We start from the raw sequence: 26,372 nt of genomic DNA, 5'->3' as shown, positions 1-26,372 counted from the left end.
TGCATTATGTCCTATGGACATGAGCCCAGAGAAAATCATTCTTAAAGCAGCGTGTGTCCATTTGAGCAACAGCTTCACTTAATTTATAGTTCCAGCATCTGTAACCGATCCACTGTAGTCTACAGCAATAACCATTAAGCAGTCAGTAGCTGTTACAACATGAATAATGCTCTAAACAGAGAATTACCAAAAATGAATTATTAAAGTGGGTGCTATCTAGGGAAAGCATAAGTAACAGGCTTCCTAACTATCCAGCTTAAAAATCTTTGCAGGTTAGTAGAAATCTGGGTCAACATGTTCTGAAATTTAATCATTCTTTGCACGGCAAATATGATTACATCCCTTTGCTTAACAGCATGAGATTAGCAATTGCAAAGCAACTCTTTATATAGGCATTTTTGTTGGCAATCTTCCCAAAGCAGTTGTGGACTTGATTAGCCACTAGGACTGAATTCTCTACAGCAGGAATTATCCAAATACAGCTACTAAAATACCAGGACAGATGATAAAACGTGATGGATTAAATACTAGTTATATTTTCTGTCTGTAACTGACATGGAAGTACAACAGTTTCTTCAAATGCTTGCTATGAATTTTAATTAGCCTCACACATGTAAGGGGGAAAAAAACCTGTTAGAATTGTTTTTATTTTTATCTTTATTTAGAAAATTATGGGAACACTTCTTTGCTTAATCTGTCTACAAACAAATCTGAGGCTACCTGGAACCAAGCTACACTAGTATTAGTGCAGACAATGGACTGTTATAGCTACCATATGATCACAATTTCCAAGCCAAATTAGCTCTCCAATATTCAGCTTCGTGAGACTAACCAGTCCCTTTTCAGGGTACAACCATATGTAATTGCATATCATCTAAGGAAAGCAGCAAAACCAAGCAAAGAAAAAAAAAACTTCAAAAGTTACTAAGACTATCGAGATGAAATTCATTTTGTTCCTAACAATTTTTGCATCTAGACCCGGATCTTAAGAGACAATATTGTTCTAAGTTATTGCTGTGATAACATGATGCAAGTTTTCTTGTGGTAAGCGTTTCACATTCATGATATGCCTCCAACCCCATGCTCCTCAGCACAGGAAGGAATAAAGACAACGGTAGACATTTGAATCCAACAGTAGTTTATTACGCTCATTGCAGATGAAGTTAGACACTTCAGTTACCAGTAAATACAAGTTTAAATATTAGTTGACAACCGCAGAAAGTGTATACAAATACAAAAAAATCGTTAACAATAACAAAAATGTTCTAATGTATTAACTTTTACACATCAGTTGTATCCTATTATACAGCAATCACTATATGATCCTCAACCAAAATCAGGGCTTGCACTTGAAAGCATTTTTGTTTGTTTTGTTTAAAATTAAAGTTCTCCAAGAGGTTGAGAGACTGGGGGTTACAACTGCACTATTTCCCAGAATACTATCAACATACAGCCTTACCTAATACGGACAAAGCTCTTCTATATTTTATGGGTATTTGCTTTTATCAGGGAATGCAGTAACAAGAAAAATATATGCATATATATTTTAAAAAAACTAAATAGCAGTATGCACTATATTTTTTATATATATCTATGTTGTATTACAGATTTCATATAAATCAACTATAGGCCAAATTTTGGCATAATTTTAAGTGCATTAAGTTTAATACAAAACCCCCCTCAGTTTTTGCTCTTGTTTTTAAAGCTACCAGCTACTGAATTCTCTTTTTCAGTTACAGTATTTTAAATGTCTGTCTTAAATCTCATTTCCAGCACATCAGCCTTGACTATCAAACAAAATCAATTTGTCAGAAAAAACTCAGTGACTAATTTAGTCACAAAGTTTAGTCTAGATTGATAGGGCACGTTATTTACACTTATCACTTTAAGATAGTAGTATTCTCCTCTGTACCCCTTCATTCTGTCAAATGGACATTTACTAATATGCAAGTTATTTCAGGTGCAGAACTAAGCACAAAACATTTTCTAATGCACAGTAAATTTGCTTCAACTCCAGCATGCGGTTAGAATTCGAGAACACCTAAAAAGCAATATCCTCTCTGCCAGACACCTTTCTCTGTTTCCAAATTAAGTTTTGTTTGCCCTTGTTTCACAAAGTATTACAGAAAGAAAACAATTTAGTGACCCAACTAATCCATTTGACAAAGACAGTATTTACAGTAGATTTTAAATAGGCTTGTATGTTTTATTGTGGAAACAAAAATACCACTGAAGCTTCATGCCAGGACTTTATTCTAGCATGAAGTCATTCAGTGAGAATTCCTCCCACATAAGAAGTCAAAGTTTCCTCAAAGTCACTTGTAGAATATAGCAGTAAATTGTATAACCCAGAAACATTCTACATTTAAGGAAAACAGCGCAAACAATTACAGAAAATGAATCCCCCAAGAATCAACTCTCCTGCCAACGTTTCATCTACTAACATTCAGTGATCTTGTTATTCAGCACCACTATGGTACAGAGGAAGTAGAATCAATCAACTGCTGCAAATATACAAGCAGTTCCAGCAACTAAGAAACATCTTCCAAGGTAAGCCCTTTAAAAGTCTTGTAAAAACTGGGCTAAGTGATTTTAAAAAGAACAGTCCCTTACAAAGTAAGTCACTTAATGCACAGTTTCATGGATGCACATCAGACTGTGGACACGACCTTCAGGGTTCACTCTCAAATGAAATAAGGAACTAGGTGCAGAACTCCGAGCAAAGTTACTGGGGGTTAGACAGCAATGCCCCCCTCATACACTTAAAGTATTAAATATTTTATATATTGCATGTCAATCTCCCTTCTTCTGTACTGAGAAAGCAAACGCTGAAATAGAAGCAACTTTTAACACAGCAGATGTATTTACTTACAGCATGCAAGGTTTGTTTTATGTATTTGAGCAGCTAACAGCCACTAACAGCCCTTAAGCATTTACAAGTTCAAACCAACAATCTTCACATCAGTAGCAATTGCTTACATGAAGCTCAGGACATTCCCCGGGAAAGAAGCAACAAATGTGTAAAAAATTCAGTGAAAGCATAGTCAAATCTAGGAGCAAAGGAAAACATGCCAGCTTTTAAAATGCAGACAATCAAACACTGTTCTGGTAGAAAACAAAACTACACATCACATTTATAGATACCATTTTTAAACAAATGCATCTTTCTAGTTGGTGTCTGTCCCTCCACCCCAAGAAAAGCTGTATGTAAGCTTAAGAAAAAAGTTTACAAGTTTCTAAAAAAAATAAAAAACACCTCCGTTTGGTTTGCCAAATTACCTTGATTATTCTTTTTTTTTTTTTTAATTTGTAAGATAAGTAATAAGGCAAATGTGATCAGAGGCTGAAAAGCTTCGCGGGTGATGACATGAAAGAAAGATGCTTCAAACCCCGTTCACAGAATGGGAAGCAAAAGCAAGAGCTTTACTGTAAACACAAAACTTTTTCATAAGACTAGACTGCAGAACTTAACCCAAGATGCAATGCCTACATTAGTCTATTTGAGGGCCAGGTCAGGGAAAAAAGTCTCTCTCATGCTTAAGGCAGTCTAAGACTAAATTCCTGTCTCTTCAGCCTCTTGGAAAACGGAACTTATTGCCAAATTACACTCTATGCTAATGTTAGTATCAGTTTTGTATTTCACACACTAATTACATAAAACAAATTTATCTCATATCTTTTTGTAGTAAGTGTGTATCCATATCTGCTTCAATAACACAGTATTTCTACCTTCAGGACTTTATGAACTGCAATTAAGAAAGTTCACTGTGACATGAATAATGTTTTCGCACCACTTCACAAGAGTTTTCAAGTGTATTATCCTTCTGAAAAGGCATTTAACTACATTTTTAAAGCTATGTTAAATTTAGTTATAACTAATCCGGCAGCAGCTGATGCTCACACCAGAAACATTTTTTCATGTCCAATTCTAGCAATAGCTTAGGGAAAAAGTGCTCTAGTTTTACCTGTTTTGTTAAGACTGATTTGGAGAAATCTTATTAACCAAGAAATTATTAAAATAAATATATCTTTTTGTTTTAATTTTTGTATTTCTACAATTCTTTACTCTGTAACAGTAATTCACACTGCATGATATTTTGTGCTAAACTGCCCTCTTGAGCCAAGTCCTTTATAAAACATGAAAATAGAATAGTAAAAGTTATTCACCTGAACTACAGCAAAGTAGTTGCAGTCTTACAAATAGGGTTGGTGCTGGAGAAACCAACATTCTGATATATATTTCCTGCAGACTAAATGTGGTACACAAAGCGTGACATTTCGAAGTTACCCAATGTAATGTATAAAAATATAAAATATATATTTGAGTAACAGTAGAATAAGCTACAGTGCAATTTTCCTTAACCCGGTGAAAGCCCTACCTATTTTTCCCACCCATTCTACATTCTCCACAATAGGTTTGCTTTTCCATTAATAGTACAACAGAGCAAGCGCGGCTAGAGAAGACACATTTAAGAACACACTAGTTCTGTAAACTTGAAGTTCCTAGAAATCAAATACGTACCTTAAATGAGATTTGTTGACCCATCCTTTCTGTGCTATAGTTGAAACATTCTTCACTATAAAATGTAAAACTAAGATATTTACTATGCCCTAAATTTCAGAGAAATCATCCCATCGCTTTTATCAGGCTTCAGACTAATGTAATTGGAGCTACAAACACTTGCTCAGGGCTTTAAACATAAGGCATTTTGTGTACATTGCTCCCAGCTATTTATTCAACCACTACCTTAGTGCACAAAGCCAAACCAGTGGAAATCCCTCCCTCAAAAACCCAGAAACAAGTTTATCTTTTACTACACATTCCACATAAAACTGCAATAAAGGAACAGATAGAAGACAGCTAGCTTGTTTCAGTGCATATCTCTGGGTTTGATTTTTTTCTATAAGGTAAGATCTTTTCAACTATAGAAGTTGTTGAACACACTTCAGTTCTTTTGAATACATCCATAGCAGTGTATTCTGAATGCACATCAGAAAGTCAGATTTTCACATCATCTAATAGGAGTGTACAATAACTTCGACTGCTTGAGAAAAGACAGGAATGGGAAGTTACTTTCCTAATTTACAAATTAATATTTTGGAGCTCATATTTCCAACAGAAAAAAAAAAAAACTTTCAATTCCAAATATTTTGCAAGAAAATGTAAAGCTTTGTATTCTAACTATATTATTCCCTATACCTCCTATCCAAATTAAGTTTTTTTTTTCCAGGGAAAAAAAAAAGAAAATGCACTGATACAAAACCAAAAGTTATTGTCTGGGCAGACAGTTAAGTACCTCTTGCTGTAACACAACAGATCCTGCTAACAACATATTAGGTAACAGTAAACTAGAAAAAAATGAAAAAAGAAGCATATGAAATTACAGTTCAAATGTCATATACTATACTCATCACTGGAAAAAAGGATCGTGAAAAGCTGAAAAGTGCATAACAACTCAAAATCTACATATGCAGAAGCCATTTATGCATCGACCATAGTGTCTTCTGAGTGCTCGTATCTACCTGTCAGAACGCTTAAAAATTTACTTTGATCATTATATTATCTTACAGCTAAGTTGGGTAAAAGCGATTACCACCTTTAATACAGTATGTTAATGAATAAAAATACCTATTTTTCCAAGGATAAAGATTTTCTAAGCACATTCTAAAAACAATGGTCCTTCTCAATCAGTTTGGAATCGTATGCAAGGTCCACTTCTTAATAGAATGGGGTATTTTATATTTTTAGATAATTAATTTTGAACATTTCTCCATTGTAGAAACAATCTCCAGAAAAATATATCCTCTTCCAGGAACTTACAATACACATTAAAAATACCTACAAATAGGTTATTGTCCATTTACAGCCTTTTGAGCTCAAGAGCACAATTCTTGGGCCATTTCATTTACGCAATTTTAAACAGGCTGAACTGTGAACGTTCCGGTTAACTTGAACCGTGCCAGCAACATGGACAGTTTAACATTTAAAAGTATCTGCCTAATTACGCATGGTTTTAAACAAAGTTAGTCTTTTTACATCACAGTATGTATGGCATTTCTTAATTTAACAACAGAAAGGCACAGTCATTAACCCATAAGATACAGTACCTGAATCATACATTCTCTATCTATCACCAGTGCCAATCCAGACAGGTTACTCTGCATGGGAGGCTAAAGAAAAAAGCTCTTTTTTTTTGTTTTCTTTCTTAAAATTTTACCTCATTACAAGTTTGGTCCATTAAAATGCCAATTAGCTGAAATATCATGAGGCAGGGCTTCAGGTAATAATTGAGGGAAACAAATTTGGCAGCGTATGGTCCAACAACTTGACTAAGTTCCTATGAAATGGCAAACAAATAGTGAGTGGAGCTTTCTGCTTAGCTGTCAGACGTACCTGTTGAAACATCAGTGTGTACAGGTACAGTGTGACAGACATCCCAGGTACATTCACTGCATCCTGCACACAAACACGCAGACTTTGTTACAGCAATAAGGCCAGACATAGCATTTACAGAGTTCAGCACTTCTCAGGAACTGGTACTAGACCCCTAGCCCCATACCACACCAGAGACGTGCAATGTCCTTTAAATACTTTGCCTGCTAGGTATTGCTGTTAAAGTGAAGACTGCCGAAAGCCAAGCTCGCTGGCCTTCCCTTAACAAACTAGTGCACCTCTTCCGACAGCAACCAGCTCTCTTCTTCCTTTTTCAAGTGATGGATCTGCATCAAGACAGGCCCATAAAACTGAAGAGGCAAGGAACAACGAACACGAGGGAGAAGCCAACCATTCCATACGTAATATAGCGATAGGGAAGCTCGACCTCCATGCGCTGTCTTGCTTTCCGCACGTCATCGAGCGGTATGCGAAATATTTTACATGCCAGCGGAATAGTAGCTTTTTTCATCGCTACTTTTGTTAGTAGCAGGATTATTACTCCAATCAACAACCGCAGTATGGCTTTTCCAAACACAGTCACAGTGAGAGAGGAAAGAGATAAAGGAAGCGTGCTGGGAGGAGGATCTAGGTCTATGCCCATCAGGTAGTTCACGTGAGAGCCACAGGCCACTCCGGCACCACAGCCCAGTATCTGAGCTGTGTCTCCTCGCGATGTGCTCCAGGTGTCCAAAGTAAAAGAGAAGATGCCCAGGGCTAAGTGGAGACTGATGATAATTAAAGGTGCGTACTTGTAAGTTAGATTGAAGTTATCGATCAGGTCCACAACTGGATGGAAGACAATCAGGATGAGAATAGCATATAGAAATCCAGCAATAACATCCTGTGAGGAGAGAAAGATGTTTTCAGTGTAATAACTATTTCAAAATTCAAAAATTTTACACTTCCTTCATCCACCAATTTAGTTACTCATTACCAACGTTTATCACTTTGTTAGCTCTTCTCTCTTTTACGAAGTGATCTTCAAAAAAATGTCTAGCCATCCACAGTTGTGGTCTTACACTTCAGATCACCATTTTGTAGCGTTCTTGTTTTTCCCATTTATGTATTACATGCATTCACAAATGTGTTTTAAAATCTTTTTAATAGAAATTGTTTTTCAACGATTACAACTTTTTTTTTTTTTGAAACGTTGGTAAGCAAAACACTAGCACATGCTTTGAGTAGCTGACATGAAACCTGAGAGTACATTAACAGCCACTCCATTATCCTGTAAAAATTACTTCTCTGTGGAGGAAAAGACAGTTTACACTTTGTAACCTTAATCACCCAATTCTGCACTAAGACTGCTGGAGTATAAATTAACAGAAGCTTGACATGCACTTTTAGCTACTGTATCAATTCTTTAAGAGTTTTTCTAACCTATCACATACAATTTATCTTTAACGTGTGAGGAGAGATCTTTTTCGTGATCAGCTTGAAGGAATACCTTCCGAGACAGAGGCACGGAATACAGCATGGGAAATGCAAACCTTTGATATACAAACTTTCAGAACAATGAATCACAGAATGCTTTGGATTGGGAGTAACCTTAACGGTCATCTAATTCCACTTCCCCTGCCCTCAGCAGGGACATATCCCACTAGACCAGGCTGCTCAAAGCAATTATTAAATAAATACATCTGACATTCCACTAATACTTCAAGAAATTGGTCTGAGATTTGTGTCTTCCTCCAGGAGAGATGTCAAACTTGTTCCAAACGTGCTTCAAGCAATGCACCTCTTTTCGAATGGACTACAGGTGTGGACATAAAACCAAGTTACCAGAACTAACTCAGTCTGCTTTGGTCTGTCACACCACATTGTGCTCACAATAAACACAAGTTTGAATGAATTTGACAATGAAAAAACCCACACATGAGTTAGTTTGCAGAAAAACAACTTTCCAAGGTTGTTCTCCCTCAATTTTTGGATGCTAACAGGAGTTCCTAGGGCTCCACATTCATAATCAAAGTTTAAATTACTATGTTTTAATTCATTTAAGTTGCTGTAATGAACGATGCAGTTTCAGTGTAGGAAGAAGAACCTTCAGTGACTCTGCCTTTTGTTTAGTACATCACTGGAGAGCATTTCAGTATAGCTCGATGTATCTTTCTTTTTGCCATGCAACAAGAGCAAATGCAGTCTTAAAATACTGCAACAATACATCACCGGTTTTCTAAAAACTTTTAGGAATGAGAGGAACACATTACTGTAAATCTTGGTAAGGCATTTGTTTACATTTTGTTTCATTTAGCTGTCACTTCTTACGACAGATTCTGAGATTTTTGAGCAGTATTGTCATCTAGAAGACCTTGTACAGAAAACAGCAAATCAGCTACTCAGGTACTGCATCTGGGTATTAACACCGTTATTTGTATTGATCACAAGTTCAGCACAACAGTTACAGAAACAAGGAAATAATAGTAACGCAGAAACCTGCTAGAAAATTGACCCAAATCGCTGAAGTCAAGTACCCAGTTATTTTAGGGGAAGCTAAGAAATGCAGCTAAATGTGTCTGGATGCTTCATTCCTGTTAATACATGATTGCTGCATGGTAAGGATGGCCTAGAAAAAGCACCTCCGTGTTGTAGATCACATTGTAGTGTATGCTCTCTGCTAAGGAAATACAAGTATTCTGCTCCTGTATGTACCCTACACATCCTACGTATCTATCCTGTGTTTTATATTACAGCATATTCTAAAATAAAGCTAGATACAATCATTGTACCGTAAAAAACAAGTGATGGAAGTTTATGAAACCAGGAATTAACAGAAATCGTTGAAATAAGAAATTAGGATATCTTACCAAAATCGAATGCATTCCCATATAAATTCGACTACAGCAAACCAATAAACACCAGCAGAATGCAAGGATCAGTCCAAATATAAGGGGGTACTGGTAGGAAAAAAAATGAAAGATCGTATTAGAATTTGGAGAAAAAAAAAATCACTATAAAAATTCTATGGTTAACCCCACAAAAGAACTTAGCAACAACCAATTAACACGACTTCTGCTTACCCTTTTTCTTGCCCTAGCCTACCCAAGCCTATCAGTAAGTCTGCTTTTTATAAAGTCAGAGCTTTATAAAGTCAAACTTTTTCATTTTTCCTTGTCCGCCTTTGCATTCAGAATACATGACTTTCAGGATGTTGTTTTCATTTTTTTAACCAGACAAAGCAGTAACAAGTTGACAGAGCTCTGTAACAGACTTGCTGTGCTATGGTATCCCAAATAGGGAACATAGCCAGGGTCAACCCTTGTGTTATAAACTCTGGAACAGTTTACTCTGGGTGAAGCAGCTACGTAACACATTAGTACTGTCAACAGCAGTCTGGGCAGAATCTAGCAGTCATACCTTCCTGCTGAGGAGAGGAAACAACTCATAATAATTTACTGATTATTTCATTTTTCTACAGACTTTCAGAGGTTCTGCAGTCCTTGACTCAGTCTCTGAGCAGCAGTGTGAAACTCCTAAAGTAGTAATCCTCTTTGATCCCTATAAAGCCTTATTAATTACCATGGCTGGTATGAGAAATGTATCAAAACATGATATAATCGTTTCCAACACCTTCTGGTAGAAGAAGATACTATAACGACTCTTAACTGGGAAAGAACAATTTACTTTGTACATAATATACTAAGTTTCTACACATTCTGCTAACTTCTATAGCTTTTTGGATAAAATATACTTTACTAACTTTACATCTTACACCACGATAAGAAATACTTCCCCACTACTGTATTGCAAGATGTTGTACAAGACCGGATACAACTTCCTTTTTCAGTTTCAAAAAATATGTATCAGTTCTATAAAAGAAGAAGTCACAAGGCAAAAAAAAAAATGACATTTCCAAAATTGTTTCACTTCCTACGCAAAAAGCAGTGATATCAAGATAAACTTATTATTTGCAATTTAAACAAGAAGTCTGGATATACTTGAATCTCAGAATAAAAGAAAACTTGAGAATTACAGGCAATTTTCTTGCCTTTTCCCTTGCTGCTTTTATGGGCAAGCTGAAAGGCGGAATATCCACCACATTAGAGAAAAAGATATTTAAATTACTTGGAGAAAGTCATCCTTTGTGAAGGCCATTTAATGGATTTACAAGCTTCTAAAGCAGTCTTTCAACAAGAGGTTTGAGAAAGTGTTACCAGCCTTCTGTATTATTCCATTTTTCTTTGAATTCTCATTTCCAGGATCATGTTAATACAACAAACCAAAAAGAAAAAAATCTCTCAGAATCTGCAATCTTCCATTTCACAGGAAAAGCAGATTTCACATTAAAATCTGCTCTAAGTGCCCAGTTCACAATTGTGTTGCATCTGCTTTACACTGATTTATGGAGCAATACATTTCTGCTATGGCAATTGTCTAGAAACTGTAACTGAATAAAATTACATTCCTAATAACTTATTTTTAGCTGAAACGATGAAGGAACGAGCTCAGAGCTGGAGCCCTGACAGGAAGATGAACCAAGTGCCAGGATCAGCAGGCTGTAGCAGCTAACGATACTGGGATAAGTTTGGATTGCGGGGGAGATGTTGGAGCAGCGGAACAGCAACAGCCTAAAAAGGAGCATAAAGGAACAGGCATGCGTGAGGAGTCCTGGGCAGGCCATTACAAACAGCAGGGAGAGTTGGAAATTCATTCCAGTTCTGGAAACCAAGTGATGGCTGTTAGGAACTTTAAAGGGAGAGGTGTTCAGGAAATAAACTGTGACAAACTACTTCGAGGGAAACTTTGGAAAGAGTATTTGGCTCTCACACCATTTTTTTTTAGACGTTATTGCAAACAGATGCCCATTAAAACATCCAAAACCACTCACCAGCTCAGTGCCTCTGCACCAAAGCATCTGTATCCAAGAGCTCAAAACCTTCCCTATCATGTCCCAAATAAAAAGCTAATGATACATTTTACACTGATTGACACAATCTGAAGTGCAGAAGAGTTTTTAACTGAAGCACAGACAAATTACTCCAACTGGGATAGAGTTCATATGACCAGCCCACAAGTGTGTCTGCAGCATTAGGCACATTCTGATTTTTGTTATTTTTAATGCACTATGATGATAACAGCAGAAGTCCTGAGCCCAGACAGTTTCTTTTCACCCAAACGAGCACAGGGTATCTAGCTGTAGTGTCTCCAAATCCCCTAAAGAAGAGATGGATGTAACAATTATTTTAATTTGCTCTGGAATAATATTCCAGAGTGAAACAGTTAAGCAGATTTTCTCTCCCATGCTCCCACCATGCACACTTGGACAACTACCAGTTTATCTAAAACGATAGTTATTGTAGTGGCTGATACAGAGAAGATGTCTGTAATGTTTAGCCTACAGAAGGTTTTAACCTTCCTCTCTCCTGGTCCGCTCCAGCGTTACGTCCACACCCCCCTGCACAGCCCGCATAACCAACTGCTCCGGTTTTCCTCCCACAACCCCAGAACCCACCTGGGCAGCATCACAAAGCCGTAGGCACGCTTCTGGGCTCCACAGTTCACTGACCTCCTTAGGTGCAGGCAGAAATCAAGCCGAACCACCGCCCTGCTACAAGGCACAGCACCAATCCCTGCTTCCCCTGGGTGTTCGCGCCTGCCTCTTAAAAGCAACCGCCGGGTTCAAGAATTCCTCGAGCACCAAACCGGTAGCGCCTGCTTAAGATCTGCCTCAAGGTGATAAGGCAGTTGCAAATTTTGTCCTCACGCATAAGGGATGAGCACACCAGGTGACTGAAGGAGAACATTAACACTCCCACACACTTCGCAGCTCACAATACAGCTGCTCAGCAGCGTGCCAAGTCGTAACACCAACAGGGGATATCATCGTAATCCTTAAAAAAAGCTTATGCTATAAAGGTATTTCCAAATCACTGTCTGAAAATAACACGGTACTGAAGTACTAACAAGCATTGTCTAAGTGCTGTTGCATCTGGAAGATGACTGCCTGGCTATATTTTACATGTACATACACACACGGGTTATACAATGGCTGTTACACCATGGCTGTAGGTATTCACAACCTCCCACTGCCTGGGCATGTGAAAACCCCCAAACACCATCCATAACCAACTTGCACAATGCCTTACAAGTACTAACCTTTATCGGCCCTGCTTTGCAAGAAACTGTGTTTCACAAAGCTTCTCTCCCGGTCACAGACAAGTCTTCAAAGATAAAGTAACTTTTACTATGTCTTCTACTGCTAATAGATGTGGTATGAAGGATTAACGTGAGAGCTTTAATGTATCAATCTCAAGTTTTCATGGAAGAAAACCATAAATCTTATTTAAGTTCTTATTTTGGAAAACATTGCATTCACAAATTTCAGAGTTAAGAGTTATCAATTAGCTTTGAGTTATAAACTCATATAACTTGCCTATACAGCTGTATATACACACACTGACAGTTCCTACTTAAATGAAAGAGACTAAATCATGAATACAGAACTCCAGCAATTCTAGTCCCATGGTTCCTCACATACCACGAGAACCACAAAGGCACAAAGCACCAAAGGTGACAAGTTCACTTCTAGCCTCTCTCCCAGGTCACCGCTATTCTTATTGAGAAGGCATTGCTCATTCCTTCTAAGAACAGAATTGACACATTTTCAATCTTGACCATATTCCAAGTCACTTAGGGTCAGATATAATTAAGACCATCCCCCAAAACTTCTATCTCAATCACTTCCACACCACCTCAACAGTTGAGGTATGTGGAACATTTAATGAACTTCATATGGTGTTCCTTATAATACAGTAAGAAGCCTTGTGATTTGAAAATTGTTACAAAAACACTCACATAGTACTCAGTCTGAACTTCAAAATCACATGTTGACTCAAAACCAACATTAACCTGCTATTTTTCTCCTTGAGAAAAGTACCCACACTTCGTATTACATCAAAGCACTGATAACCAGCTTGCACAAATATTTTTCCCCAAAGGTCAGAATAAATCTTTGATAATATGCATAAGCACATAGCATGCTACAAAATGCAGCAGAGGCAGTTGGAATCGACAGCAATGCAGAGACTGTAGATAAAGAAATGCAACATATAGATTAGGAAGATATTGACGTTTGGGCTTTTAAATGCTTGAATTGATACATTTCTTTGAAGGGGAAGCGTTCCAGTCTTTATACGTAAAAATGAGGAACAGGTCATCAAGCCTTACGTTTTTAAGTGAGAAATTCCCATTTTCTTCAACCGCATCCTCTAAAAAGAACTTGCAAGCATCTGACTGAATCACATAGCAAGCGTTTCCCTGAAGTGCCTGTCCTCCTCCCTCCCCTTGATCTGACTTGATGCCAAGAGTCTTAATAACATAACCATTGTTTAGAAATGCTCATAAGGAAACGATCCATCTGAAAAGCTTTGACCTCGGTCAGAAAATTCCTCCTTTTATAACGGAACATTCGTTCACTGCTTGGGATGCTCATTTTTTATACCCCTCGAGCACATTCTGTACCAGAGAAGTTTTCCATGTCCACAACGGGTTCCAAACATTCCCAGTGTTCTGCAGAATGATCAGAAAAGATCGACTAAGAAGTTCAGCCTGAGCTTGAAACAATTATAGTGGGACAGTTAGTAGGAAGAACCCAAGCAATACTCGGAGCATCGTGCCTTTACCAAGAGGCTTGGGCTGTGTGTGGGCAAAAAGCCTGTCCAAAAGCTGTTAGCAATGTTTACAAGATGACCGAGGCACTGCTGGGCCAGCTGAGCACAACACACAGTTTTTGGAGAAGGCAGAAAATGGAGAAAAGGATGTTTAAAAGAAAAGGAAATACCACTTAGAGTCATTTTAGGAAAAATAAAGACAAAAAAATGGTCTCTTCAGAAGATGCTAAGGGGTAAATAACTCTGATTTAGCTACATTTGTCAATACTTTCTTCCACTGACCAACCTTAACATAAAAAGGCACAAAAATCTGAGTGATACATGCCTCTTCTTTAAATTCCAACAAAAACATTTCAAAGCCAGCCTCGCAGAGAGCTAAAGGTTTAATTTGCTGCTACACATCTGAAAAGACATCAAGAGTTGCAACAGGAGCTGCAGCCTGTTACTGCTTCTCCTCGCAACCATCACAAGCAGCAGTCCCTCCCTCGGCACACCCAGTAAGAATCACCAAGAACTTCCTCTTTTTATGCCCTCAAAACCTAGAAATGTTTTCCTGCAAACTGAAGCTCTCTCAGTTCAACCAAAAGACTTTGTGTCAAAGCAGGAGTTTGAAATCCACCAAGAAAAAAAAAAATGGCTTCAGAAGTGAGGTGTTCCCTTTGAATCCCTTCTGCACCAAGGACTCGGCCTCTAACCTTACCATATTTGATTTTGCACAGTCCCCCAAGATGCTCCACTCAAAGATTTGCTTATGCAAAACTGAAAAATGTTAAATGCCAATCAACACGACTCAATAGGACAGGCTGGTGCGCAGCCCAAGCAGATATTCCCCGGTGGGATTTGTAATAGGTTGCTTGCTCGGTGTAATTCAAACTTGTCAGAGTACCTGAATCAAAAAAGACACACCATTTCTTCCAGCTTCCCCTACCAATACGCTGACAATATTAACAGAGCCTAGAAAACACGACGTCACAATTCAACTACACAAGGCCAACGCTGACCCTTCCAATTCCCAGCTCTTTCTCCAGGCCTCCTGACTGTGGTATCTGGGGCTTTCAGATCACCTCTTCTACGCTTTTCAAGGCAGAAGAGCTTTTGTTGGCTCATTTTAAGCAAACCATGTAAAAAAACTCATTAGACAAGCATACAACTTGCTTACTGTAAAATTCCCACTATAGCAGCGTTGTGATGGGACTGTTCATCTAACCCCAACAGCTAATTAATCCCCCTGCCCAGGGGAACCTGACAGAAGTTACCCTTTAGAAATGGGATAGCAGGCAGGCAAATCTAGGGGGAAAACTTAGCAGTGGTCAATCACAGTGATGCCCAACTCTCTGAAATCCCAATGCAGATCCTGTCAAACCCATCTCGTGTTACTGGATTCATCAGCTTTGGTCGATAAAAGTCACGGTGCAGATGAAAGACTTCTGGACGGGTTTTTGACCTGGTGCCACATTATACACAATTAGGAGCATGAAGAATCAGAGCATTAAGTAGATGAAAACTGGAAAATACTTGGAGATGTGTCACAGAAATGATTACAGAATGGATGACTACTGGAAGTTCAGCTGCAGTGCTTATTAGGGTCACCATTATCCTCAGTGGAGTGGAAAGAGTCATCGTGGACAGGATTTCTGTTTAAAACACTGGCTTGCCAGCACACAGGGAGGACAATGCTGCCATATTCAACGCTTTCAACTGCGACCCGAGATAAGCCCTTTCCACAGAGGTTGGTTAATGTCATTACAGAGGCAAGCTGCTCATCAGTCAAGGCTCCAGGCTCCTGCTGAGTGAGTATCAACTTAACGAGGTTTGTTCTGCGGCCTACAGCAGGAGCCTCAGCTCATTAAGGCAGGGCTCAGAACCCATCACTGCCCCAGCCCAGCAGCTGCTGAGCCAGGCTGGGCACTGCAGGAAGTCAGGCAGAAAAAAGCCTTTTCTGTGTCCCCCCCCCCCCCCCCCTCAAAACAAGACACGGGGTTGTGACACATTCAGGTACCATCCAAACCCAAGCAGTGCTTCTTATGAAGTACGAGTTGATGTCTATCCCAGGGCAGCAGTTCAAAGCCATCAAATAAAATTGAAAAACAAACAAAAAAGGGTTTTTCCAATAGCCTCAGACTTAGGCTTTTGGAGATTCTGCAGATAACAATTAGCACCTCACACCACCTCTTCCTCCCTGCTCAGCACACTGTATAAGCCAACCTGCATCGAGCTGCCAGTATTTCAAAGCAAGCAGGTTCTCCCCATTGTGATACAGGCTTAGTGTTTCCTACACCGTATCAAGATCTGTAACCTCACTGTCTTAAGTGTTTGCCCTCTTATTTCAGGGTATCAGAGCTTCAAAGATGGAAAGAAAAATATCAGTGTCTATAATGCTCATAAATTCTAGTCAGTTTTCGACTTGAGCTTTGCAATTCGAGGTTGCTGAAGTGTCTTTGAAACAGGCAGTGTTCCCTGATGAGATTTGAAAATAATAAAATAATATTTAACGTATGATGCAAGTAGAATCAAACGATTCAGGCAAGCTCTCATAACACAAGGAGAAACTGAAAAATTACGTTCTACAAGAGACAGAACAGTTAGCTGTAATGAAAATTATCTTAACATCTTTCATCCCAAAGCACATCATTTACATTGATCATACCTTATGTGCAAAGTCTCTAACAAGCAATTCATCACAATCATCTTTAAAATACAGAATCTCTGAAAAAAATCACCTGAAAAATTGCATTTATTAGAAAATATTTTAGTTTTTCTACATATAGCCCCACATCCTTCTGAATGCTTTGTGAAAGGCATGGAATTGTAACAGGATTAGAAAGACATTGAAAAATAGGAAATCAGAAACTTAATTCAACAGGTTAAAAGAAAACCAACTGGAAACTAAAATTGTTGTTTTTAAATGGGTAATTTGGGCCATACCTACAAAATTAAGAGCAGATTTTCTTTGTCCTCCAGATTGTTCAAGGGAAAGACTCACAGACTGCATTTGATAGAAAATTATTACACAATACTAGGAAGTCATAACCCACTGAAAGCAAGCTCCAAATAAGCTATACAGGAAAGTGATTCCCTTTTCATCTAGTAATCTCTTCTAGAGAGTGGCTTTCTTTGGTCTATTCTAAACCTTAAATTGTCAAACACAACTAATGTTACCTTTACTCCAGCAGGAGATCTCTGCACAGAGTTATAGCTGTATCTCCTTAAATTCACTAAGGCTCACTCCACTACGATTTTTCTGAACAAATAATGCTACGATGTGGACTCATTTACTGCAGTCAGAGTCCAAGTAATGCTTGCCTGAACGGTCAGGAAAACTGCACCCCAACATCTGCCAACAAGTTTAAATCTCACCACCTTTAGGTGCTGATGCATGGCTGCAATTTAATAGAAGGGCTGCGACAAGCTCTCTCATCATTAATAGTTTTCCAAGAAGGCAGGATGTCAGTTGTTTCATTCTTTTTTTAAATCCTAAATCCAGAACAGTGTGGCACAACGGTTGTCATATAGATTCTACTCCTTTTCAATGTAGGAAATCTGGAGAACAGCAGAAGCATTAAATGGAAGCTTTGAAATAGTGAAAGTTTGTTTCAGAAAGGTCATTTTTCAGACCTGTTTCGTAGACAAAAATCAATTCATCTGAAGAATCAAATTGCTCCCCGATTTCTGAAGTGTGGTTTTAAGTGAAGAACATTAAGGCTGAATATTTATAATTTCTTAATATGCATTCATTAATAATGCATCTGGGTAATTAGCACAGTAAGTTTAACTGCAGTCTACAGAAATAATTTAGTTAAGTTATAAAAATAATATTTAACACTTTGTCAGTTTGCCAGTTGTATAAAAGCAATCAAGCCAGGCTGTCCTTTGTACACCTAACAGCGTGTGCAAAATAACTGACTGATACTGCCAAGAAGAAATCCCGTTCATTCTTTAAGTGACTTCAGTCCCACACAACTAACGCCACTAATCAAATATTCAGATCGCTGTCAGTCATAAAAAAACAATTTTAAGCAAGCATCTCAGAGACAGAACTCCAAACATTTATTCTGTAAACGCCCACGAACTGTGACACCCGATGCCTGCACAGATGTAGCAGAGTAGGATTTCACATTTTCCTAGCAAAGAATACGAATCCCTAAGGGCTTTCTTTTGGGCACACGGTATCACCTTACACAAACAGATACATAAGCTTTGATAAATAGAGGCCAAATACCACTCAGTGTCCAACCCTCAGGTCTGTCTTTCCTTTCAGGCACCCATTTGATATACTAAGATAAAGCCACAAAGTGACAGCAGACAAGTGGTGACCGCTAGTAATAACTGGAAGATAAGGGTTTAGCTCCTGCATAAAGCTTAAGAAAAGAGTTCTCTGCACAGGTGACACATGGGACTTAAGATAGCCAGGTATTTTAATATGAATTTGTAAATATTAACAGCTTAAAAGTAGACTTATTGCTTCACTTGTTAAACATTATGCACAGAATGCTAAAATCTGACATTCGTTGCCTGGAAAACGCTCTCCTCTCCTCCATTTACTACTGGAATTGGTACAGTGATTTAGAAAAACCATGTACGTGTTGTGCTTTCTTTGGAGTTGTGCCGCCCGTACCGCGAGCGGCCAGCACCGAACCAAGAGCACAGCCTGCATACACCAGATGTTCTGTGTTACTGCAACTTAACACACACTGACTCCAAGTGCAATAGACACATCTCCAGACTTCGCTGAATGAAGGCTCTGAAAAGGTTCGGAGATCGGTTCCTGCTAATTATTGACACCTTAATATGTGTAAAGCCACCTGGAAGTACACGTACTCCTCAAAGCAAAAATAAGCATCTCCAGTTTACAGGCAATTAACCTAAAAAAACAGAGTTAAAGAAAAGGCAAACTGATTCAAGCTACAAAGTGCCTCAAAGAAAAAAAGAATCAGAAAAAAAAAAAAAACTTTAGATCCTGCCTCGCCACCCCATTCTCAGTCAGCAGGACCAAAAGCCTGCAAAAACATCCTATGCAAACGGCGTGCATGCAAACCACCCTGCCTTACAAGAGCTAACCTGGAAAACCTCGAGAAAGGCGTGCACATTCCTAGGGCTCGTATTTAGGGCACAGCGAGGTGATCGCTCGCAGTAAGACCTGGGCTTAAAAGATGAGGTGATCGCTCTGAGTAAGGCTCAGAAGACAGAAATATTGGAACTGCTCAGAAATAGGGCAGAAATCTTGGAATACTGGAACTGGTTGGAAATATTACAACTGCTCTTCCGACCCGAGCGCTCGCCGGGATGCCAGAAAAACGAAGCAGTGATTGTGCAGCGGAAAGGAGCAGGGATTTCACATTTCAGCCCCACCCAAGCCCTTCCTCCCCCATCCATAAAGCCCCCCTGGGGGTGCATGTACCCCAGGGTAGGGGGGCACAGCCGGTACCTGCCAGCGGCCGTAGCTGAGCAGCAGCAGCGCCAGGGGGATGGCGGTGCCCGACATGGCGTGCGTGGAGGGCATGCTGTACTCGGAGCTGTAGAACACCTCCAGCTTCACCACGGGCGGCGAGGAGGGCCGCGGCCAGCGGACCACGTCCTTGGTGCACTGCCCCACGTACATCACCCACACCCAGACGATGACCAGCCGCCGGCCCAGCCACGCGTCCACGTTCCAGATGCAGAAGGGGAAGAAGAGGATGTAGAAGAGCTCGTTGCCCAGCTCCGTGCCCAGGCTGAACAGGTAGTACAGGAGGCGGCTGCGGGTCGAGAACTCCTGGCAGCCCTCCTCCTCCTCTGACAGGGAGTTGCGCCGGGGCCGCCGCCGCCACCCCCGAGGGCCGCCGTCCCCCGCCGTCTCCCGTCGCCCGCCGCCCGCGGGGCCGCCGTTAGCCACCGGCCCCCGGCCCCCGGCTCGCTGCTCCGCGTCGGGCCAGCCGCAGGGCCCCTCCACGCCGCACAGCCGCTGGAAGGCGGCCACCTTCTGCGGGTCCCGCAGCGCGGCGGCCAGGCGGCGGCACGCAGCCATAGCGGGCACCGCGCTGCACCGGGACCCCCCCGCCGCTCGCCGCCGCCCTCGGCTCCCTGCCCGCCCGCCTGCCCGCCCGCAGCCTGGCGTCACCGCCCCCCCTCGGCGCCTGCGCGCAACTGCCGGCCTGACGGGTGGGGCGCTCCCCGCCAAAGCTGCTCGCGGCGCGGATTGGTCGTGGTGGGCTGCCGGTCCCGCCCGCCAGGGAAGGGGGAGCCAATCAGGAAGGGGTGGTGAGGGAGGCAGCGGGCGGCGTGCCTGTGCCTCAGTCTCCACTTCAGCCTCGAGCGTGAGGCGCGGCCGCCCAGTCCCCACGGCCGTGCCCAGGAGCTCTTCGATTGTCCTTCCTGCTGCCCCAGGCCGAGCCCCTCTCCCTCAGCTTAACCTCCATGCTCCCCGCTGCCCAACAGTTCTGTTCCCTGCCTTGATATCCCAACACATCTGTACCCTGCCTTAAAATCACAAGGTTAAAGAAGTGGGAAATGAGCCGCTTCACGCCGTCTGTGTAAAGGCATGACACAAGTGGCTGGTTATGTTAGGGTTAAGAAACAACTTTTGATAATGAGATGGGAGATTCATAGCCAAATATTATCATGTATATAATAAAGGAAAACATAAATAAATGATAGAAGGATGGAGGAGTGACAAGACGGACCTTGAGAGATAGAACAGGAACAACTTGAGCCTTGTTAGGAAGATAAGATGGATAAGGTGGGTTAGGACTGAAGCCAAGAACTAATTAAAGTCAAGAACTGAAAAGGAGCATGCGCCAAGGAGAAGAGGTGAAAAGTTTAACCCTGAGGATGACTCCTTACTTCATCTGGAAGACCCCCGGGATGACCACCAGAGAGCACCACGCATGTGCAAATGGGAGGAGAGATAATTAGCATACGAAGCGAGGCTGATGTTGTAAATATTAATAAATACTAATGAATATGTAACTTTTAGGATATTAATAGCGATCGGGATGTAACGGGACTTGAAGCCAGATTTGGGCACCTGCCCCTGGTTTCCAGCGCTGAATAAAGCACCTTCATATAATCACGCTGTGATTATGTGTCTGCTACGCTAACAGTTAGCCTAACAGCAATCCTAACCGAAACAATTCCTGTGTGGAATTCAAATAATAACTCAAATATGGTGTGGAATTCAAATAATAATATCTTTCGACCACATGTCCTTGGAGGTCTTTTCCAATCTTAGTGATTCTATGAATAAAAATTTGAAGGAACCTTACAGAAGTCTACACAGTTTTATAGCAAAAATAACTTTGTGCTGCTTTGAGATCACAAAAATTATTTGACAAAAATAACTTTTGTGCTGTCTCATTAATGCTGTGCCAGTAAATTCTGTGTGTGAAGCTGGTGGCCTGATCCCAAGGAGATCCCTACCTTGTACTACATCTCTAGCAGTGGCCTGGGAGCTGCTGCAAAAATTCAGGTCAAGGATTAGTGAAGTCCCAAATAATGATGGCCAGAAGGGTTGGTAGAAGCGTCCTGCCCAAACTTATTGAGCTTTAACCCAGCCAAACATAAAGCTGTCTGTCAAAGAACCAAGTGTGAAGGCTGTAACTGTCAAAGAAGAGATTAAACCCTGGGAAAGTAATGGCTCTGAGAAGGATTTAAGGGTCGCAATAAAGAAGCAATTAAATAAGGGCTCTTCTGTACAATGCTGTGGCAGAAAGAAAAGATTAATCGATGTATACGCAATGGAATAAACCAACGTTTATTGTACTTCTCATGTTTGGCCTCAACACCATCTGCGGGACAGTGCATACAGTTCTGGTTTTCGTTTTCTGAAGAAGAATATTGGAAAATAAGAGAGTGTAAAACACTGAAGCAAAATGTTCTGGTGGTTGGAGAAAATGCATTACACTGGGAGGCTTTAAGAGCTCAAGCTGTTAAAAGTTATCTAAAAGGATTGAGAGGTGACTTGATTGTAGTGTATAAGAACATTCCTGGGGGAAAGTACAGGATATTAAAGGGCTCTTTAATCTATTGAAGAAAGGCATAATAAGCAGCAGTGGCTGGAGGCAAAAGCCAGACAAATTCAAGTAGGAAATAAGACACACATTTTATATGGTTAACCACCAGAAAGCATTCCCAAGAGAAGCTGAGGATTTTCCATCGTTTTATGTCTTCTGCTGGAGATTAGATATATTTCTGAAAATCATTTTTTAGTCAAGCAGAAGTTACATTTCAGTTTATTGGATGAATACGAGTTGAAATCTGATGGTCCATGATATGCATCGTGTCAGGTTAATCTAGTGGGACCTTCATGGTTTAAATTGTAAATGCCAGAAGGAGACATTTCATTAATAACCATGAGCATTAGAATCACTTTTTTTTTTTTTTTTTTTCCCCTTGAAATACTTCGGTTCCATAAAAAGCTGATCTGAATTAAGCATTTGACTGCAGAATATACTTACTGAGACACGATCTGGAGGTTTTGGCCATTTGATTCCCAAATTTACCTTCTTGGGATTACTTTAAAAAAAAAAAAAAAAAAAATCTCTCCTTTTCCATTTAAATTTTTGAAGTAATAATAGATAGTTGCCTGGAAATTTCATATAAAATCTGTATCATAATAATCCAATAAACTTTTCACACCATGCATATCAATTATGTAAAATTGCCTTGAGGCCAAGAGACTCAGAACACCCCAAATGAATCCTGATAGATTTCATGTTTTGTACGTTATATATATGTTGCATATGTTTGCATTACAGAGTCTTAACCTCACTTGAGGCTTTATCATGATATAAGCAATTATATTACCAACGGAGCAGCTGCTATTACAGAAAGAGGGATGAATGAAATATAAGTAAGATTTCAGTTCAGCAGCTTGGCAGAGAAACAGAAAAAAAAAAAAAAAAAAAAAAAGCCCTGAAATTGTACATGATAATTTTTCCATCTTCCAATTTCTCTGCCTCCTGAGAAACGTGTAATGCTAATCCTGCAAGACGTATGTGCTTCCTAATTTAAATGCTTCCCTTCTTTCTGGCTCTTGAGCAGAAAATGCAAAAACGGGAGCTGAAAAACAAGCTGCCTTCTTCTTTTGTGTTTTCTTCCCAGAGTCAAGCCACAATCTCCCCTTAAACCCAGAACAAACTGAAATCTGTTAATTAATTTAATGATGAATTCTGGAATGAGATCTGAACTTTGGAATAAGATCTGAATAACTGTGCAGGGAAAAAAATCACAGTGGTTACAAAAGATGTAGTGAGACTTGTCTTTATGGTATGCACTTGGTACCTCTTAAAAAAAAGCTGGAAGTGTTTGCATGTGTGGTTGAAACTTGTTTACTTTGTCTTTGAACTAGTAGTGTGAAAACTGCACATCATTGAAACTGAAGAAGCTTTTATATTACCTTTGTGTATTTGAAGTGCGTAACTGCTGCAGTGGGCACTCAGGAGGAGCGTGGAGCACTCCCTGCAACTGAGCTTTCCCAGAAAATGTCTCCTCGTGCTGGCTGCAATAGGTGGCCCCAAAACCGTTCTGAATACCTTACAGCTTACTGTGCAAGTGCCCTCTGAGCATGCACTTTCACAGATGCCTGGCAAACCAGCGTGCTCGCAGCCTCATTCCCACGGGCCATAGGTATTCGCCCAGACAGCTGCGGGAAGGGCTGGCAGAGGAGGTGCAGAACACGGCACACTCACAGCTGCTGCGGCCACCCTGCCAACGTGACAGAAGCAGAATCAGTACTTCATTTATTAAGCAGAAAACTTCGCTTGGTATCCGTGTGGATGGCCACTGGTTACTGCTTGTATTTAAGGTGCTGGTTCTGCCTTATGAAGCTCTAACACTTGGGGAAGAGTTTATCTGCACCATCGGCAGCCAGCTGGTTTTCTCTCCCAACATAATTGAAGGAGCAGGTGGCAGGGCATTCTCCAGGACTGTGGGACTTGTTTTCTGTCATTAACTGAAATTGCTCGAATTTGGTCATCTTTTTGTGCAAAAAGCATCTATTTGGTAGCAATTTTTGAAGAGAATTAAAGTCATTTCCCAGCATGAGGAAGGTTACAACGGAGTGTCTGTAGAGGTCTAAATGGCTCGATTCCTGGTGAAATGATTATTCTAAGGCTTCTAGGGTTTTGTTGTAGTGCTAATGATATTAAAGTGCCTAGAGTCAGAGGCAGGCTTCCTTTTAAGTAATTTAAAATATAAATGAAAAAATATATGGTAATCCTACCAGGGTTATTATTTTTTTTAGGAAATTTGGTGAGTTGAATACCCAGATTTGATTCCTCACAAGATTTAATCTTGAAAAATATATGGGAGAATAAGGAAATGGTGTTGTTTCCAATTCATGTGGCTTACTGTAAGCAAAAACAAACAAACAAAACAGTGTGCTTTCATTTATTCCTGAGTACAAGGCATGTAACGGCTATGCTGTTCTCAATGGGTGAGGCTAAGGGTTCCATATGTAAGAGTGCCTTTTCATTCTTTGTTTGCTTTTAAAACACTTTCACTACGCAATTGGCTTTTGTAAATTTGCTGAATTCTTCAGGCGAGTATCACTGTTCACACACTACGAAATTGCTGCCGTATTTCGGTATGACAGGGGGAGGTCACTGGGTGCCTGGGAAATCTGATCTGTTGGCAGGCCAGATAACCTGAGTCACGATGGCCCGAGGAACATTAACTTGGTGACAGCAACAAAAGCAGAAAGCCCAAGCTGTGTTTAAATGGAGAATGTTTTGCTTCAGAGCTACAGGCCCGGATTTTCCAGGGAACGGAGAAAGGTGGCATCAGTGGCACCAGATCTCCTCAGCAAAGTCCTTCTAGGAATGCAGCTGTTATATTCGTTTTCATTCTTTTGTGAAGTTAAATCCATGCATTTAACCATGTCACGTACCAACTCAAACCTAACTCAAATTAGGTAAGGCATGTTTCTGTTTTATTAAAAATGAGATTATTTCATTTTTTTTTTTCACAGTATTTTAAATTCTTATATGTCCTCGACAGTAGCATCAGATTGTCTTTCAGTCCTTTACTGGTGACTCCTCAGAACTACTTCAGGAGGGATTGGAAGACGTAATTCCTCCCCCCTCCATTTTACAACTTGGAAAGAGATACAGGCCTGTAATAATTTCATTACGCTTCCATTTCTTCCAATTTCCCAGGTACCCGTAGTTTTAATTATTTTAACTGTGTAATCTAATGTGGTGGGAAAATGGAAATTTGCCTCCTGGGGTGTCTCAAAGAGACTAGCAAGTCTTGAAGCAACCAACAAGCAAACAAACAGAAACCCGGGTCTTTTTGCCTCTTAGGCCCAGGATTTGGGACTCAAAACAATTACATTTGGGAAAGCTGGGGAGAGGTTGGTTGCTTTGTGGGTGGTGGTTGGGGTTTGTTTGCTCTTTTTTTTTTCTTTTCTTTTTTTTTTTTTTCAGAAAGAAGGAATCATAAAGAGAGGAGAAGGTTTACATTTTGGCTTCTTCAAATGCTTGGGATAATCTTAGTGGTGGATGTGAAACTCTCATTTCTAAAAGGTGTTTCTTCACTCTGGCTACCGGGGGTTAAACAGCAGAATTGTTTGTTTCCACTTGGAATAACTGTCTGCCTTCGTTCCCATGTTCTCCTTTATTATCCACAACATTTGTGCATGGGAGGGACAAACAAGTTACTAACCCAGTGTGTGCACCTGTGTAGGTAGCATCCAGCTCTACATTATTTTATAGCTCTTTTTTGTCACTAACAAAATATCAGAGAAGGGATAGAATAAAAAATACTCTTGTATTGTAAAAAATACACTTGTATTGTAAAAAATACTCTTAATCAAGCCAGAACCCGGAATTTGAGGGTTCCTTCTTCCGCACATCATCTGAGCGTTTGTCGTTATACAGTTCTTGCAGCCTTTCTATCGCTGTAATTTCTGCAGATCCTTCAAAGATCTTTGTTCTCATTAAGACGGGTCAGTTCTCTCATGCATACTCCCATCAACTGCAATTCCTGCATGTTCGGTGGAATTTTGGGTGCAAGAGCAGGGGTCACATCGGTGCTGTGCTGTGGGGGAAATGACTGCCCAGCACCCCTGACAGCGGGAAGCGGCTTCTTGTTGGAGCTCTCAGGGATCAGGTCAGACCCTCACACTGCAGGAGTTACGGCTACACCAAAAAGAAGAGGTGCCTTTTCAAGAGGCTAGACATGTTCTAATTACTGGAAGTCATCAGTGGGATACACCCCACGCTACACTGCTGGAAAGGAAATCTTGGGAATCAAGCTGCATCGCAGGAGCAGGAGAGTTTACTGAGTGGCATCCAAGGACATCAAAGGGAGGAGAAAGGCAGTGAGTTCAAATCCTGCCATCAAGCTCA

The 26,372-nt window shown here is 40.4% G+C and overlaps 1 protein-coding gene across 1 annotated transcript; it reads right to left on the bottom strand.

Annotated features, from left to right (window-relative positions):
* Positions 1–1,121: 1,121 nt before the first annotated feature.
* SGPP1 (sphingosine-1-phosphate phosphatase 1) lies at positions 1,122–20,161 on the bottom strand. Its single transcript, XM_035328057.1, has 3 exons — positions 19,472–20,161; positions 9,244–9,333; positions 1,122–7,277 (listed from the first exon to the last, which is right to left on the bottom strand). The coding sequence occupies exons 1-3, from the start codon at positions 20,048–20,050 to the stop codon at positions 6,726–6,728; spliced, it is 1,221 nt and encodes a 406-aa protein (XP_035183948.1). The 5' UTR covers positions 20,051–20,161; the 3' UTR covers positions 1,122–6,725.
* Between the last annotated feature and the right edge of the window lie 6,211 nt (positions 20,162–26,372).

Source organism: Oxyura jamaicensis, chromosome 5 (assembly GCF_011077185.1).
Source record: "Oxyura jamaicensis isolate SHBP4307 breed ruddy duck chromosome 5, BPBGC_Ojam_1.0, whole genome shotgun sequence".
NCBI classification, from domain to species: Eukaryota; Metazoa; Chordata; class Aves; order Anseriformes; family Anatidae; genus Oxyura; species Oxyura jamaicensis.
Note: the sequence above shows the minus strand (reverse complement) of the source record. Positions and strands in the feature narration are given on the sequence as shown.